The sequence below is a fragment of the Salvelinus namaycush genome, chromosome 21 (genome assembly GCF_016432855.1).
Source record: "Salvelinus namaycush isolate Seneca chromosome 21, SaNama_1.0, whole genome shotgun sequence".
NCBI lineage: Eukaryota > Metazoa > Chordata > Actinopteri > Salmoniformes > Salmonidae > Salvelinus > Salvelinus namaycush.
In genome coordinates, this window is record NC_052327.1 from 30,405,232 (window position 1) to 30,422,711 (window position 17,480).

Here is a 17,480-nt window from a genome sequence, read left to right on the forward strand (position 1 = left end):
AACTGCTCTTAAATGCAAGCAAAACTAAATGCATGCTCTTCAACCGATCGCTGCCTGTACCCGCCTGCCCGTCTAGCATCACTACTCTGGACGGTTCTGACTTAGAATATGTGGACAACTACACATACCTAGGTGTCTGGTTAGACTGTAAACTCTCCTTCCAGACTCATATTAAGCATCTCCAAAATTAAATCTAGAATCAGCTTCCTATTTCGCAACAAAGCAGCCTTCAATCATGCTGCCAAACATACCCTCGTAAAACTGAGTATCCTACCGATCCTTGACTTCGGTGATGTCATTTACAAAATAGCCTCCAACACTCTACTCAGCAAATTGGATGTAGTCTATCACAGTGCCATCCATTTTGTCACCAAAGCCCCATATACTACCCACCACTGCGACCTGTATGCTCTCGTTGGCTGGCCCTCGCTTCATATTCGTCGCCAAACCCACTGGCTCCAGGTCATCTATAAGTCTTTGCTAGGTAAAGCCCTGCCTTATCTCAGCTCACTGGTCACCATAGCAGCACCCACCCGTAGCACGTGCTCCAGCAGGTATATTTCACTGGTCATCCCCAAAGCCAGCACCTCTTTGGCCGCCTTTCCTCCCAGTTCTCTGCTGTCTATGACTGGAACGAATTGCAAGAATCACTGAAGCTGGAGACTCATATCTCCCTCACTAACTTTAAGCATCAGCTGTCAGAGCAGCTTACGGATCATGGCACCTGTACATAGCCCATCTGTAAATAGCCCACCCAACTACCTCATCCCCATGTTGTTATTTGCTCCTTTGCACCCTAGTATCTCTACTTGCACATTCATCTTCTGCACATCTTTCACTCCAGTGTTTAATTGCTAAATTGTAATTATTTTCCCACTATGGCCTATTTATTGCCTTACCTCCCTAATCTTACTACATTTGCACACACTGTATATAGAGTTTTTTTTATTGTGTTATTGACTGTACGTTTGTTTATCCCATGTGCAACTCTGTGTTGTTTGTGTCGCACTGCTTTGCTTTATCTTGGCCAGGTCGCAGTTGTAAATGAGAACTTGTTCTCAACTGTCCTACCTGGTTAAATAAAGGTGAAATGAAATGAAATGAAAATACATCATTACAGTTGTTGGTTAGCTAGCTAGCGAATTTTTGCCATATTAGCATAGACATGATATCAGTCAAAACACCTCAAAACAAGACATGGTATCAATAACAAGATACATTGACCTGAAACAAGCCACCTACGCTTCCCCACATAGTAGCTTTTTGCCATTGTTGCTAACTACTGTATCTGGCCATCCAGAATAACAACAATACACAGCCTTTTGCCCCATTGAAGTGTGCGCATCGTTTTCGTGATGTTGACAGCTAACCTGTCTATTTCTACCTCCTGATGTGGCCATTCCACATTGCCTGTCACAGCTGGCCAGACTAGACTAGACCATAGTGGATGGATGCCATGGGCCTGTGGTTGTTGAAATGACAGCTCACAAGATGTTAATGTCTCTCTTTCCAGAATGTACAACATCATCACAGCCTCAGAGCAACGGCAACAGTACAAGGAGGATTTCTGTGCGGAGTATGATGAGTACAGGGCCCTGCATCACCGGATCGGTACTATCACAGAGATGTTTGTTCAGCTGGGCTCAAAGATCAACACTCTCTCCCCCGGTACACAGGAATACAAGGTATGAGCAAGGAACTGACGTCACTTCCATACACAAAACAAAACACTGTTTCTGTTTAAACATTTAAAGACCTGGCTTGATGAACTTTCAAGGGCTTACTAAATGTCTTGTATTTTTCTTCCGTTACAGCTCATGGAGGACGAAATACTGCAGAAATACAGAAAATATAAGAAAGTAAGTAATGCATGAGCAGGGAATATTATTGAATTATTTTATAGCCTGTCTTATCTATTATAGCCTGTATGGTTATCACAAAGAACTTTGACTCATACCAGTGATATTAATGTTGTTATTAGGATCAACAGTGTAGGAAAAAGTACCCAACTGTCATACTTGAGTAAAACTAAAGATACCTTAATAGAAAATGACTCAAGTAAAATTGTAAGTCACCCAATAAAATACTACTTGAGTTAAAGGCTAAAAGTATTTGGTTTTAAATATGCTTAAGTATTCAAATCTAAATATAATTGCTAAAATATACTGAAGTATCGAATGTAAAAGTATAAATCATTTCAAATTCCTTATATTAAGCAAACCAGATGGCACTATTATCTTCCTCTTATTTTATTTTACGGATAGCCAGGGGCATACTCCAAAACTCAGACATCATTTACAAACGAACCATGTTTAGTGAGTCTGCCAGATCAGAGGCAGTAGGGAGGACCAGGGATGTTCTCTTGATAAGTGTGGCAATTGGACCATTTTCCTGTCCTGCTAAGCATTAAAAATGTAATGAGTACTTTTGGGTGTCAGGGAAAATGTATAGAGTAAAAGGTACAGTACATTACTTTCTTTAGGAATGTATTGAAGTAAAAGTAGTCCAAAATATGAATAGTAAAGTACAGATACCCCCCAAAAAACTACTGAAGTAGTACTTTAAAGTATTTTTACTTAATTCCTTACACCTCTGAGGACAATCTTTTCCCACACGCTACACGCCCCTCTACTTTGTCAATGTCACCATAATGCCAGCTCTCTGACGGCCCTCTGCCTTGTCTTTGCAGAAGTTCCCTGGTTACCGGGAAGAGAAGAAGCGATGCGAGTATCTGCATCAGAAACTGTCTCACATCAAAGGTCTGATCCTGGACTATGACCGTACCCAGGCCCCTTCATAGTGACTGGCCTGCACCCTGCCACAGGGTGTTATTTTATCAATGGACCAAAAGACTGACCAGCTGAGCCTGGGTCTGGAGTGTTAAGGACTTTAATCACATATGAATCACACATTCACTTTATTCCTCCAAGTGTTGATGGAAGAGAGGAGAGAGGTTCTCTTATATGAAGTGGGCCAAGACCAGCGACTCGTGATCAAATGAATAATTTTTTAGGACGAGTGTTGTTGTAATGGCTGGCAATTTGAGCCAAATTCCTTTTTCTACCCATAATGTTAATGTACATGAACTCTCCTGGCCAATGCTTTTAACGTTTGGTCTATTGCCATGACTACACAGAAAGACATAGTTTGATGGTACAATCATAAGGACAGATGAGAATAAATGCTCTTCATACCCAGTCTTCTACCCATGCTATATTTAAGTACCCAGTACAATATGCGGTTTGTTGTTTCACTGAATGTATAAATGTAAAATAGTGATATAAGATCTTGATTTCTATAGAGAGGGTTGTAATCACTGGATTAAGATTAGGGGACGCTGGAAGATATGCAATGTTATGTGGAAATATCTCAGACCTCTATGAACAAGAAGTGAACTGTTTGAGTTGATAATTTCTCTATTTGTTAAAGTTGATGATACAGTACATGTCATTAATCAGACATGCCAGTCAAATCTCCTATACATTCACCTCTGACCCACATTTCACATTCAGTCTGTAGTTCCTGTTTGCAGTAATTGAGCCATTCTGCTTCATCAAATATGGGCCATGGGATTGGAAACAACTGCCCCCTCTATGCTGAAGAAAATGTTTATGAATCTTGACATTTGTATGATATAGTAAAATGCCATCTTAGTCATACAGTATACTCCCATGTTTCTGTTTAAACCACTACATCATTACTGAAAGAACACTAATCTGAATAAGAACTGCAATCAAACTCCAAAATAATATTTTTGGATTGTTATGGCATTCTGTTACCTTCTTATCCTTCTGGATAAATTATTCTCATTGTTTGAGCCAGTATTCTCTGACCTTTAATGATAGTAATAAAGTTCATACAATATTAATGAATATTTTATTACCTTGATCAATAGTCCAATACATTTGTGAGACTGGGTGGAATGCCGGAGCATTTAACAGTACTTCCAAAAGCCATTTTTATATTACAAAGCTTGTGCCTGTGTGATGTATTCTATCAGCCCAGCAAGAAACAGGATTGCTCCCATGCAGTGATGAAATGCAATTCTTTGAAGCGTTTGGTGTCTTTGGATTTCAACCTGGTTTAGAGCCTCAGATATAAGATTGTCCATCCCATAGATCAGAGATTAATCATAGTTCAAAGAGGAGATTTCAGAAACCTATTTTCTGACTTGTGTGAACTTCTTCACTCTTGCTGTTGAAACTGCTCTGTAGGAAAATGCTGTGGTAACCAGTGGTAACATTGTATTTCTTAATGTTGCTGTAGCAGTTTACTAGATTTCACCTCAGCAGGATGGGGCAGTTTATTTTCACTTTGAATCAGTGAATGTTCCATTACAACATTGGGCTACTGGATGTGTTTGTTTACAGTAGATGCATTTACACAAACTGGACCACATTAACTGAACCTCTCTGGATGTACCTGTCGTCATCACTTGGGATTTCATACAGTTCACTTTGATTATCTGCGGCTTGAAGATATATATTTTTTCAAATACAGTGACTACTCTTAAGCAGTAATGAAATCAATGTGAGTGTCTGTGTACACTATCTTGCTACTTAATTGCTGTCTCAAATGTAAAGGGAAGATAGTTAATTTTGCCTTAATACACCATTAACACATTTCCATATCTCTGATATTGACTTTCTGAAATGTAATGTAATCTCTCTTTTTTTAATCTGCTCAATTAAATTTAATGTTTCAGGATCATGTATTTTAGTTCACATTTTTTGGGGTTGAAGGAAATGCAGAATTTATGTTAATGTATAATGCTTTCAATACTGTGTCTTATATGTCTGAACGTCTTTTTACAATGTTGATGTATTCCTCTACCATGTGAGTTGGTGCCTGATTCAATCAGATCTGCTTTAGCGAACATCCGCATAGCGTTTGTTTTGACGGTCTATGAGGTGGAGCTGTGTTAGAGCTGTCAAATCCACAAGTGGCTCCCTGCATTATAGATAAAGCCAACATTGCAATTGACTACACAGAGTCGCATTAACAGAAATCTCATGCCGCCTTGTTTACAATATGGAACAGTGGAATGTGTGATGTAATCTACACCTTGATTTTGATGATAGAAACCCTCATTATTTAGTTTAATGATTTTTCAAGTTGAGCGTCATTATTCCTATATAACCTACACTTTCTCCTTCTGAACATCTAACGCGAGTGGGGCGGTTGTGGCTTTGTGACAATGGTTGCAAGAGCAGCTGCTTACCGATTTGAAGGTTCCTATGCAGTTCCACCTCTGAGGGCCACAACATCCGCTATGTGGGTGTCTGCTGTCACCGCTTAACGCTTGATCGGATTGAATCTAGGCCTTATTTCTTTTGTGTTTGTGATAGGTTCATTTCTGTTCGTTTCCCTCATGAATGCTCTGTGGATATCGGTTTGATAATCATGAATGGAGTATAAAAAATAAATTGTGACTATGTTAAGGGCCTTTTTTCATCCATTACAATTCTTCACCACTGTCACAAACCACATGGTTTCAGAGCTCCGTATAGAAACATGTCTGAAAGGTCTCTCAGAAGTGCTTGACTGGGCTAGATTAATCCCTGACATGTACACATAGTGGAGGTTCTTCTGCCACAGTTTGGGTTCTTTTTTATTGTTGAATTCTAAATGTAATAAATGAAATGTATGCTACTGACTGTGGTATTCTGGAAAGCACATGACCAGATATGAGACTAGTACAGACCACTGTCTCTGTGTGCAGTATTGGACTGAGCCATATTCATCTGAATAAGTGCTAATTGTGATATACGCAGGAGTTAGCGAGGTGCCTTCTAATAGGAAAATGTGAGTCACATTGGCTTTAACATAATGTTATCTTTCATAATTGATTTGATTGCATGACACGCAGGTGAAACAAAATATATGTACTCAAATTATTGGTCCCTAAATTTTATTTTTCATGTGTACAACTACAGCTTTGTGGCTAAAGGTCCTTGAAAACTGTTAAGACACCCACAATGTGCTCTTGAAATGCAAAATGCCATTTAATGTGCATACTGCTTACAAATCAAACAACTCTAGAATAATTTTTAGTTTATTGTCTCGCTGTTGCTGGTGCGTTTACTTTGTTGATATTGGTAAATTAAATGTCTCAATAGAAATGTGAAATAAAATCTTTTGTCTAGTATAAATCACTACAGATTGTCGACCTTTGAGAACAAATTTGTGTAACTATTCTTTTTTTGCTTCCTTCTTTGCACAATTTCCTCAGTCTATTCAAGACAGACAAGAAGCCTCTACTTGGCGAAAGGTAAATGTAATATATATACACTGCTCAAAAAAATAAAGGGAACACTTAAACAACACAATGTAACTCCAAGTCAATCACACTTCTGTGAAATCAAACTGTCCACTTAGGAAGCAACACTGATTGACAATAAATTTCACATGCTGTTGTGCAAATGGAATAGACAAAAGGTGGAAATTATAGGCAATTAGTAAGACACCCCCAAAAAAGGAGTGATTCTGCAGGTGGTGACCACAGACCACTTCTCAGTTCCTATGCTTCCTGGCTGATGTTTTGGTCACTTTTGAATGCTGGCGGTGCTCTCACTCTAGTGGTAGCATGAGACGGAGTCTACAACCCACACAAGTGGCTCAGGTAGTGCAGTTCATCCAGGATGGCACATCAATGCGAGCTGTGGCAAAAAGGTTTGCTGTGTCTGTCAGCGTAGTGTCCAGAGCATGGAGGCGCTACCAGAAGACAGGCCAGTACATCAGGAGACGTGGAGGAGGCCGTAGGAGGGCAACAACCCAGCAGCAGGACCGCTACCTCCGCCTTTGTGCAAGGAGGTGCACTGCCAGCGCCCTGCAAAATGACCTCCAGCAGGCCACAAATGTGCATGTGTCTGCTCAAACGGTCAGAAACAGACTCCATGAGGGTGGTATGAGGGCCCGACGTCCACAGGTGGGGGTTGTGCTTACAGCCCAACACCGTGCAGGACGTTTGGCATTTGCCAGAGAACACCAAGATTGGCAAATTCGCCACTGGCGCCCTGTGCTCTTCACAGATGAAAGCAGGTTCACACTGAGCACATGAGCACATGTGACAGACGTGACAGAGTCTGGAGACGCCGTGGAGAACGTTCTGCTGCCTGCAACATCCTCCAGCATGACCGGTTTGGCGATGGGTCAGTCATGGTGTGGGGTGGCATTTCTTTGTGGGGCCGCACAGCCCTCCATGTGCTCGCCAGAGGTAGCCTGACTGCCAATAGGTACCGAGATGAGATCCTCAGACCCCCCTGTGAGACCATATGCTGACACATGCACATTTGTGGCCTGCTGGAGGTCATTTTGCAGGGCTCTGGCAGTGCACCTCCTTGCACAAAGGCGGAGGTAGCGGTCCTGCTGCTGGGTTGTTGCCCTCCTACGGCCTCCTCCACGTCTCCTGATGTACTGGCCTGTCTCCTGGTAGCGCCTCCATGCTCTGGACACTACGCTGACAGACACAGCAAACCTTTTTGCCACAGCTCGCATTGATGTGCCATCCTGGATGAACTGCACTACCTGAGCCACTTGTGTGGGTTGTAGACTCCGTCTCATGCTACCACTAGAGTGAGAGCACCGCCAGCATTCAAAAGTGACCAAAACATCAGCCAGGAAGCATAGGAACTGAGAAGTGGTCTGTGGTCACCACCTGCAGAATCACTCCTTTTTTGGGGGTGTCTTGCTAATTGCCTATAATTTCCACCTTTTGTCTATTCCATTTGCACAACAGCATGTGAAATTTATTGTCAATCAGTGTTGCTTCCTAAGTGGACAGTTTGATTTCACAGAAGTGTGATTGACTTGGAGTTACATTGTGTTGTTTAAGTGTTCCCTTTATTTTTTTGAGCAGTGTATATACAGTATATATATATTTGCAATTGTATGTGGGGGATGCTTTATCACCAACTTTTCCTCTAGAAAAATACTACAAAATGTATTAATGTCTCTGAAAAAATAAATAAAGCTCTTTTCATCAATAATTGTCTGTTTTATAAAAGCAAAGAAGGACAAATATTTTCTCCAAATGAAAGATTTCAACCCCAAATTAGTCATCTACTTTTTAGTGTTTCTCAATATTTTTCAGTCCCAGGGGCCACATTTATCAAACTGCTTGGTAATTAACCATGTTATCTTTTTTTAAACTTTGTTCAACTCAGGACTTCAAATAAGTGTACCTTTACATCAGCATTGTGAATAATTGCATAAAAGTCCATCGGATCTCTTTATTTTCTTATTGAACAGTTAAAAAAAATCTAATTCAACCCATTTTGTTACATACATTGCATTATACATAGAAATCTACTGTATTAATAATGCTTTTCTATTATGGAATACATGATTTGCATAGACATTTTGAACTTAACTGTATTTTTCTCACAATGAACAGAAAATATCTATAACTAATGATAAAGCCATAAAGGATACGATGCTAACTGGTGGGCTTGGATTAGTGTGGCCATGCTGGCTGGATGATGCAACTCTTGATCCGTCAAATTTCTGTAAAATAAAGCATTATGGCACCCAACTACAGTGCTCTACGTTCAATCAAACACTAGTAAACAATCAAGTTTACTAAGATCCCTGTCCAGTCTCTGTCTTTGTGATTCCTAAACTACTGCAAAGTTCCCTTTATAATCTAGTAATTTAAAGATGTCTAATGATACCGATGTGTCAACCAATGAGCTGTTGCTGGTCCCAACAGTAATCATTTAAAAAATGAAGTGATTTAAAAAATGAAAGCTACTCATAAAATACACATAAAAGTGTTTGCCCTTTAAGCTCCAAACAGTTTAACTATCTGAAGGGGTTGCTATCATCAGTGAACTTCTGCCAACATGTAGCTTCACCTGTAGTGATATTCAAAATAAGGAACCCGTGCAAAATTCTGTCCTACCAGTGTTTGACTACAAACCTTAGTACCTGCATCTGCCCATCATACTGTGTATAGCTTCTCTTCATTTAATAACTCTAGCTCCATTCATTTACCGTTAACTCTAGGTTATGGTTTAATTTTCAAACTGGGGTGACATTATCCCTAACAGAGAGGAGATTAGCCCACAAAAGCCCACCACCTCTGGGTTTGACCGGTAAACGCCCAGCTTGTCCAGTGAAAAGGAAATATCAAATGTTTTTCAGTGTGTCAAGGGCAACCGAGGGATGTCTTTTAAGACTCTCAATAAGCAGGAGCAGAAAAGCATCCGGTTGAGGAACAAGAAAAGCCTGATCGGGTCTGTCTTTGAGGTGCTGATCCATTTTCTGTTGAAACAGACTATTTTTGGTTCTCTGAACCATAATCTGGGTAATAACGTAAACATCTCTGGTTAGACTATTAACCAGGGACAAGAAGTAGATACGAGAGGCATTCAAGCTCCACCGCTCCTTGTTGATATCATAGACAATGCCAACATTTCTGGCCCAGAGCAAATTGTTGCAGATAAAGCAAAGGGCCGGTTGAGGTTGGCCACAGTAAGGCAGAAGCGCAGTACAGGGTCAGAGAGCTGCAAGGTCTGCCTGGCTTCGTCAATGGAATTCACAGTGTTCCCCAGTCTGAACACTGAAACAAAGAACAAAGACAGAATTCAGCACATGCTCATGAATGAAAACAGTTATCAATTAGGCTACATTTGACATATTGTTGAACCAAACATTAATGGTAGACTAGAGAACCTCTTTCCAATAATAATTAGCCTACTTCTTGTTTCAAAAACACTTGTTCATCCGGTTAGTTAGTAACAGTATGTCCCTGGAGAGTGCAGTATTTGTTGGTGGTGAAGGCTGTACAAACTCACATTTCCTTCCAGAACTCATGTTGGACACCAGACTCTGCAGTTTGACAACAAGCTCTTTAATTGCAGAATTGTTTCAAAGCAAATACTTTGACAAGGCACATGCATATTGAGGGCAAAAAGGGCGGTTTTCAGGAAACACTAGCATTATTTCAATCTTCTCGATGTAGGAGTTTGGATAAAAGTAACATTTTAAGTATAGTGCCTTATCCCATCCATGCATTAAGGTACGATTTCCAACCCATATCTTGCGCTGACTCAGCGGTGTCTTAATCCAACCATGATGGCGTTCCGACCCCAGTGCAGCTCAGTGTAAACAAGCGTAACGGTAGAATCTGAATCTTTTGGCAAATCCAAACAGTACCAATGATTTATATATACACTAGATCCGTCAATCTCAATTCTGGACCTCCAAGCCAGGTCCACTGCGTTTTTTCATTGTTCCCCTCTAATCAGGGACTGATTTAGATCTGGGATACCAAGAGGATACAATTAATTATCAGGCAAAACAGAAAACCAGTGGGTTCCAGACCTGGTAGGGTAAGAGTTGAATACCGCTGCACAAGATGATAGATAGGTGGCGCTGTGTTGAAGCCACCTTGCCTCCATCTTGGCTCTCCCCCACCATTGTGTTGAAGCCACCGAGCCTCCATCTTGGCTCTCCCCCACCATTGTAAAACATATTTTGGAAGCTATAGAAATGCATTTATTAATGTCTACAATTATTTTGACACATTTATTATATTACAGACACCTTAATGCATACTTTTAAATTATGATATGTGAGCTAAACATAAAAATAACAAATACAAATATACACAATCACTTCCCTTAAAGTATCATTTTTAGAGATGACTATGTTTAATGTCCCCACTACAACAACTAAAATACTTAAATACATGTCATTTTGTCCTTGAAACATTTAATTGAAATACTATAGAATTCCATTCATCCTATGGCGGACTCATAGTGGGGAGTGCCAATATGGCCGACCGGTGGCTTCAAAGCCTCTCAACGGCCAATACGTAGCAATACAAGGTTTACAGTGGCTTCCGAAAGTATTCACCCCCCTTGGCATTTTTCCTATTTTGTTGCCTTACAACCTGGAATTAAAATTTATTTTTAGGGGGTTTGTATCATTTTATTTACACAACATACCTACCACTTTGAAGATGCTAAATATTTTTTATTGTGAAACAAACAAGAAATAAGACAAAAAAAAACAGAAAACTTGAGCGTGCATAAATATTCACCCCCCCCCCCCCCCAAAGTCAATACTTTGTAGAGCCACCTTTTGTAGCAATTACAGCTGCAAGTCTCTTGGGGTATGTCTCTATAAGCTTGGCACATCAAGCCACTGGGATTTCTGCCCTTTCTTCAAGGCAAAACTGCTCCTGCTCCTTCAAGTTGGATGGGTTCTGCTGGTGTACAGCAACCTTTAAGTCATACCACAGATTCTCAATTGGATTGAGGTCTGCGCTTTGACTAGGCCATTCCAAGACATTTAAATGTTTCCCCTTAAACCATTCGAGTGTTGCTTTAGCAGTATGCTTAGGGTCATTGTTCTGCTGGAAGGTGAACCTCCGTCCTAGTCTCAAATCTCTGGAAGACTGAAACAGGGTCCCCTCAAGAATTTCGCTGTATTTAGTGCCATCCATCATTCCTTAAATTCTGACCAGTTTCCCAGTCCCTGCTGATGAAAAACATCCCCACAGCATGATACTGCCACCACCATGCTTCACTGTAGGGATGGTGCCAGGTTTCCTCCAGATGTGACGATGGAATTCTCGGGGTGATGAGAGGTGTTGGGTTTGCGCCAGAAATAGCATTTTCCTTGATGGCCAAAATGCTAAATTTTAGTCTCATCTGACCAGAGTACCTTCTTCCATATGTTTGGGGAGTCTCCCACATGCCTTTTGGCGAACACCAAACGTTTTCTTATATTTTTCTTTAAGCAGTGGCTTTTTTCTGGCCACTCTTCCGTAAAGCCCAGCTCTGTGGAGTGTACGGCTTAAAGTGGTCCTATGGACAGATACTCCAATATCCGCTGTGGAGCTTTGCAGCTCCTTCAGGGTTATCTTTGGTCTCTTTGTTGACTCTCTGATTAATGCCCTCCTGGCCTGATCTGTGATATTTGGTGGGCGGCCCTCTCTTGGCAGGTTTGTTGTGGTGCCATATTCTTTCCATTTTTTATAATGGATTTAATGGTGTTCCGTGGGATGTTCAAAAGTTTCAGATATTTTTTTATAACCCAACCCTGATCTGTACTTATCAACAACTTTGTCCCTGACCTGTTCAGAGAGCTCTGTGCTAATTGCTTGCTGGTGCCCCTTGCTTGGTGGTGTTGCAGACTCTGGGGCCTTTCAGAACAGGTGTATATATATTGAGATCATGTTACAGATCATGTGACACTTAGATTGCACACAGGTGCACACAGGTGGACATAATTAACTTCATAGCAAAGGGGGTGAATACATATGCACGCACCACTTTTCCGTTTTGAATTCTTTATTTATTTTTTCCATTTCACTTCACCAATTTAAACTGCTTTGTGTATGTCCATTACATTAAATACAAATACAAATCAATTTAAATTACAGGTTGTAATGCAACAAAATAGGAAAAACGCCAAGGGGGATGAATACTTTCACAAGGCACTACATATTCATAATTGAACAGTACCTATCCCGTAACAGATAATGGAGAATCACAATAGCCCATTACTGTATTTCTGTATTACCCATTACACTGTAAAGTCCATGGAGGATAAAAGCACCTCCTCCCAGCTGCCCACTGCACTGAGGCTAGGAAACACTGTCACCACCGATAAATCCACGATAATTGAGAATTTCAATAAGCATTTTTCTACAGCTGGCCATGCTTTCCACCTGGCTACCCCTACCCCGGTCAACAACCCTGCACCCCCCTCAGCAACTTGCCCAAGCCTCCCCCATTTCTCCTTCACCCAAATCCAGATAGCCAATGTTCTGAAAGAGCTGCAAAATCTGGACCCCTACAAATCAGCCAGGCTAGACAATCTGGACCCTTTCTTTCTAAAATTATCCGCCGCAATTGTTGCAACTCCTATTACTAGCCTGTTCAACCTCTCTTTTGTATTGTCTGAGATCCGCAAAGATTGGAAAGCTGCCGCGGTCATCCCCCTCTTAAAAGTGGGAGACACTCTAGACCCAAACTGTTACAGACCTATCTCTATCCTACCCTGCCTTTCTAAGGTCTTCGAAAGCCAAGTTAACAAACAGATCACCGAACATTTCGAATCCCACCATACCTTCTCCGCTATGCAATCTGGTTTCCGAGCTGGTCATGGGTGCACCTCAACCACGCTCAAGGTTCAAAACAATATCATAACCGCCATTGATAAGAGACAATACTGTGCAGCTGTATTCATTGACCTGGCCATGGCTTTAGACTCTGTCAATCACCACATTCTTATTGGCAGACTCAACAGCCTTGGTTTCTCAAATGACTGCCTCGCCTGGCTCACCGACTACTTCTCAGACAGAGATCAGTGTATCAAATCAGAGGGCCTGTTGTCCGGACCTCTGGCAGTCTCTATGGGGGTGCCACAGGGTTCAATTCTCGGTCCGACTCTTTTCTCTGTATACATCAGTGATGTCGCTCTTGCTGCTGGTGATTCTCTGATCCACCTCTACGCAGACGACACCATTCTGTATACTTCTGACCCATCTTTGGACACTGTGTTAACTAACCTCCAGACGAGCTTCAATGCCATACAACACTCCTTCCGTGGCCTTCTACTGCTCTTAAATGCAAGTTAAACTAAATGCATGCTCTTCAACCGATCGCTGCCCGCACCTGCCCGCCCATCCAGCATCACTACTCTGGACGGTTCTGACTTAGAATATGTGGACAACTACAAATACCTAGGTGTCTGCTTAGATTGTAAACTCTCCTTCCTGACTCACATTAAGCATCTCCAATCCAAAATTAAATCTAGAATCGGCTTCCTATTTCACAACAAAGCATCCTTCACTCATGTTGCCAAACATACCCTCGTAAAACGGACTATCCTACCGATCCTTGACTTCGGCGATGTCATTTACAAAATAGCCTCCAACACTCTACTCAGCAAATTGGATGCAGTCTATCACAGTGCCATCCGTTTTGTCACCAAAGCCCCATATACCCAACACTGCAACCTGTATTATCTCGATGGCTGGCCCTTGCTTCATATTCGTCGCCAAACCCACTGGCTCCAGGTCATCTGTAAGTCTTTGCTAGGTAAAGCCCCGCCTTATCTCAGCTCACTGGTCACCATAGCAGCACCCACCCGTAGCACGCGCTCCAGCAGGTATATTTCACTGGTCACCCCCAAAGCCAATTCCTCCTTTGGCCACCTTTCCTTCCAGTTCTCTGCTGCCAATGACTGGAACAAATTGCAAAAATCACTGAAGCTGGAGACATATCTCCCTGACTAACTTTATGCATCAGCTCTCAGAGCAGCTCACAGATCACCGCACCTGTACATAGCCTATCTGTAAATAGCCCATCCAACTACCTCATCCCCATACTGTTATTTCTTTTTTTGCTCATTTGCACCCCAGTATCTCTACTTGCACATTCATCTTCTGCACATCTATCACTCCAGTGTTTAATTGCTAAATTGTAATTATTTCACCACTATGGCCTATTTATTGCCTTACCTCCCTTATCTTACCTCATTTGCACACACTGTATATAGACTTCTCTATTGTGTTATTGACTGTATGTTTGTTTATTCCATGTGTAACTGTGTTGTTTGTGTCGCACTGGTTTGCTTTATCTTGGCCAGGTCGCAGTTGTAAATGAGAACTTGTTCTCAACTGGCCTACTTGGTTAAATAAAGGTGAAATAAATTTAGAAAAATTACAAATCTGTAGCTAGTAACTACTAATAACCTAATTTAGCTATCTGGCTACCCAAGACCAATGACATACCTGAAAATAAGATCCCTTCCCTGACTTTGATCCATTGCGATACATGGCTGGTCATTTCATGCTGCAAATAAAATGGAACAAAATATAGCTACAACTTTTAGACAAGCTAAGCAGCCTCTGCTAACTAGGCAACTGCTCTGATAGCTTTGGTTTCAGTACAAAGGGTTTTGCAGATGGACAGGTGAGTTTGGCAAGTGGCCCTTTCGAATACTACCGGTTTCAACCAATAGTGTCAACAAGAATCCTTTCCTTTCTTTGCAGTAATCACCAATCTTACACATATGTAACCAACAGTGGTGTAAAGTACTTAAGTAAAAAATACTTTAAAGTACTACTTAAGTCGTTTTTTGGGGTATCTGTACTTTGCTTTACTATTTATATTTACTTTTACTTCACTACATTCCTAGAGAAAATAATTGTCACGATCGTCGAGGTGAGGAGACCAAGGCGCAGCGTGATGTGAATACATTCTTGTTTAATAAACGAATGAACCACTAAACAAACTAACAAAAACAACAAAACGACCGTGAAGCTATAAATAACAGCGTAGCGTGCTGACATGCAACAACACATAGACAACTACCCACAAAACCTAAATGGAAAATGGCAACCTAAATAGGATCCACAATCAGAGACAACGATAAACAGCTGCCTCTGATTGGGAACCAATTCAGGCCACCATAAACCTACATTCCCTAGACATACAAAATCCCCATAGATAAACAAAAACCCCTAGACAAGACAAACACACCTATACCCACCCTCGTCACACCCTGACCTGACCAAAATAATACAGAAAATATAGAAAACTAAGGTCAGGGCGTGACAATAATGTCATTTTTACGCCATACAGTTTCCCTGACGCCCAAAAGTACTCATTTTGACAGGAAAATAGTCCAATTCACACACTTATGCACATACAGTGCATTCGAAAAGTATTCAAACCCCTTCCCTTTTTCCACATTTTGCTACGTTACAGCCTTATTCTAAAATGGATTAAACAAATAAAAATCTTCATCAATCTATTTTCCACCATAATTTGCAAATAAATTCATTAAAAATCCTACAATGTGATTTTCTGGATTTTTTCCCTCATTTTGTCTGTCATAGTTGAAGTGTACCTATGATGGAAATTACAGGCCTCTCTCATCTTTTTAAGTGGGAGAACTTGCACAATTGGTGGCTGACTAAATACTTTTTTCCCCCACTGTATATTGGTGCAGTGAAATTTGTTGTTTTACAGGGTCAGCCATAGTCACCTTTGAATTAAATTAGGGTTAAGAGCCTTGCTCAAGGGCACAGACAGATTTTCCACTTTGCCAGCAAAGGTATTCAAACCAGAAACCTTTTGGTTACTGGCCCAACACTGTGACCACTAGGCTACCTGCCACCTTGCCAACCTGTCAACCCCACCCTGACCCTATCCCTTACCCACACATCCCAGTTCAGCCCTACATAGCCTCAACACTAACCCCAACCATAACCCTAGTTTCATGTCCACATCGTAGCTTCCCACTGGGCACAGATGTCAATTCAGCGTAATTTCATTGAAAAAACATGGTAACAACGTTGATTCAACCAGTGTGTGCCCAGTGGGTAAACCCTTACCCTTACCCAAACCTCAACCATAACCCGAGCATCATGTCCACATCCCGGCTCAATCCTAACCCTAGCCTCAACCCTAACCCTAACTTACCCTATGGACCACTTGCCAGTTGGTCAGCGCATGCTCGCAGTACATGTCCTGGTAATCCATCTGGCCCTGTGGCCTTGTGAATGTTGACCTGTTTAAAGGGCTTACTCACGTCGGCTGCAGAGAGCATGATCACACAGTCTTCCAGAACAGCTGGTGCTCTCATGCATGTTTCAGTGTTATTTGCCTCGAAGCGAGCATAGAAGTAGTTTAGCTCATCTGGTAGGCTCATGTCACTGGGCAGCTCGCGGCTGTGCATCCCTTTGTTGTCTGTAATGGTTTGCAAGCCCTGCCACATCTGACGAGCGTCAGAGCCAGTGTAGTATGATTCGATCTTAGTCCTGTATTGACGCTTTGCCTGTTTGATGATTTGTCGAAGGGCATAGCGAGATTTCTTATAAGCTTCCGGATTAGACTCCCACTCCTTGAAAGCAGCTCTAGCCTTTAGCTCAGTGCGAATGTTGCCTGTAATCCCTGGCTTCTGGTTGGGATATGTACGTACAGTCACTTATGCACTTATGGATGAAGCCAATGACTGATGTGGTGTACTCCTCAATGCCATCGGAGGAATCCCGGAACTTATTCCAGTCTGTGGTAGCAAAACAGTCCTGTAGCTTAGCATCTGCTTCATCTGACCACTTTTTTATTGATCTAGTCACTGGTGCTTCCTGCTTTAATTTTTGCTTGTATGCAGGATTCAGGAGGATAGAATTATGGTCAGATTTGCCAAATGGAGGGCGAGGGAGAGCTTTGTATGCGTCTCTGTGTGTGGCGTAAAGGTGGTCCAGAGATTTTTTCCCTCTGGTTGCACATTTAACATTTTTTTTTTATTTTTAATTTTTTTATTTTATCCCATTTTCTCCCCAATGTTCGTGGTATCCAATCGCTAGTAATTACTATCTTGTCTCATCGCTACAACTCCCGTACGGGCTCGGGAGAGACGAAGGTTGAAAGCCATGCGTCCTCCGAAGCACAACCCAACCAAGCCGCACTGCTTCTTAACACAGCGCGCCTCCAACCCGGAAGCCAGCCGCA

The 17,480-nt window shown here is 41.6% G+C and overlaps 1 protein-coding gene and 1 pseudogene across 1 annotated transcript in view; one reads left to right on the top strand and one right to left on the bottom strand.

Annotated features, from left to right (window-relative positions):
* Positions 1-5,441, top strand: part of LOC120066291 (RNA polymerase II elongation factor ELL2-like) — a 41,613-nt gene extending 36,172 nt beyond the window's left edge. The window contains exons 10-12 of the mRNA XM_039017572.1: positions 1,514-1,685; positions 1,815-1,859; positions 2,690-5,441. Coding sequence (XP_038873500.1) covers positions 1,514-1,685; positions 1,815-1,859; positions 2,690-2,800 — 328 coding nt within the window. The 3' untranslated portion in view covers positions 2,801-5,441. The remainder of the gene's footprint in view (positions 1-1,513; positions 1,686-1,814; positions 1,860-2,689) is intronic.
* A 3,566-nt stretch (positions 5,442-9,007) lies between these two features.
* Positions 9,008-14,787, bottom strand: LOC120065849 (annotated as a pseudogene).
* Between the last annotated feature and the right edge of the window lie 2,693 nt (positions 14,788-17,480).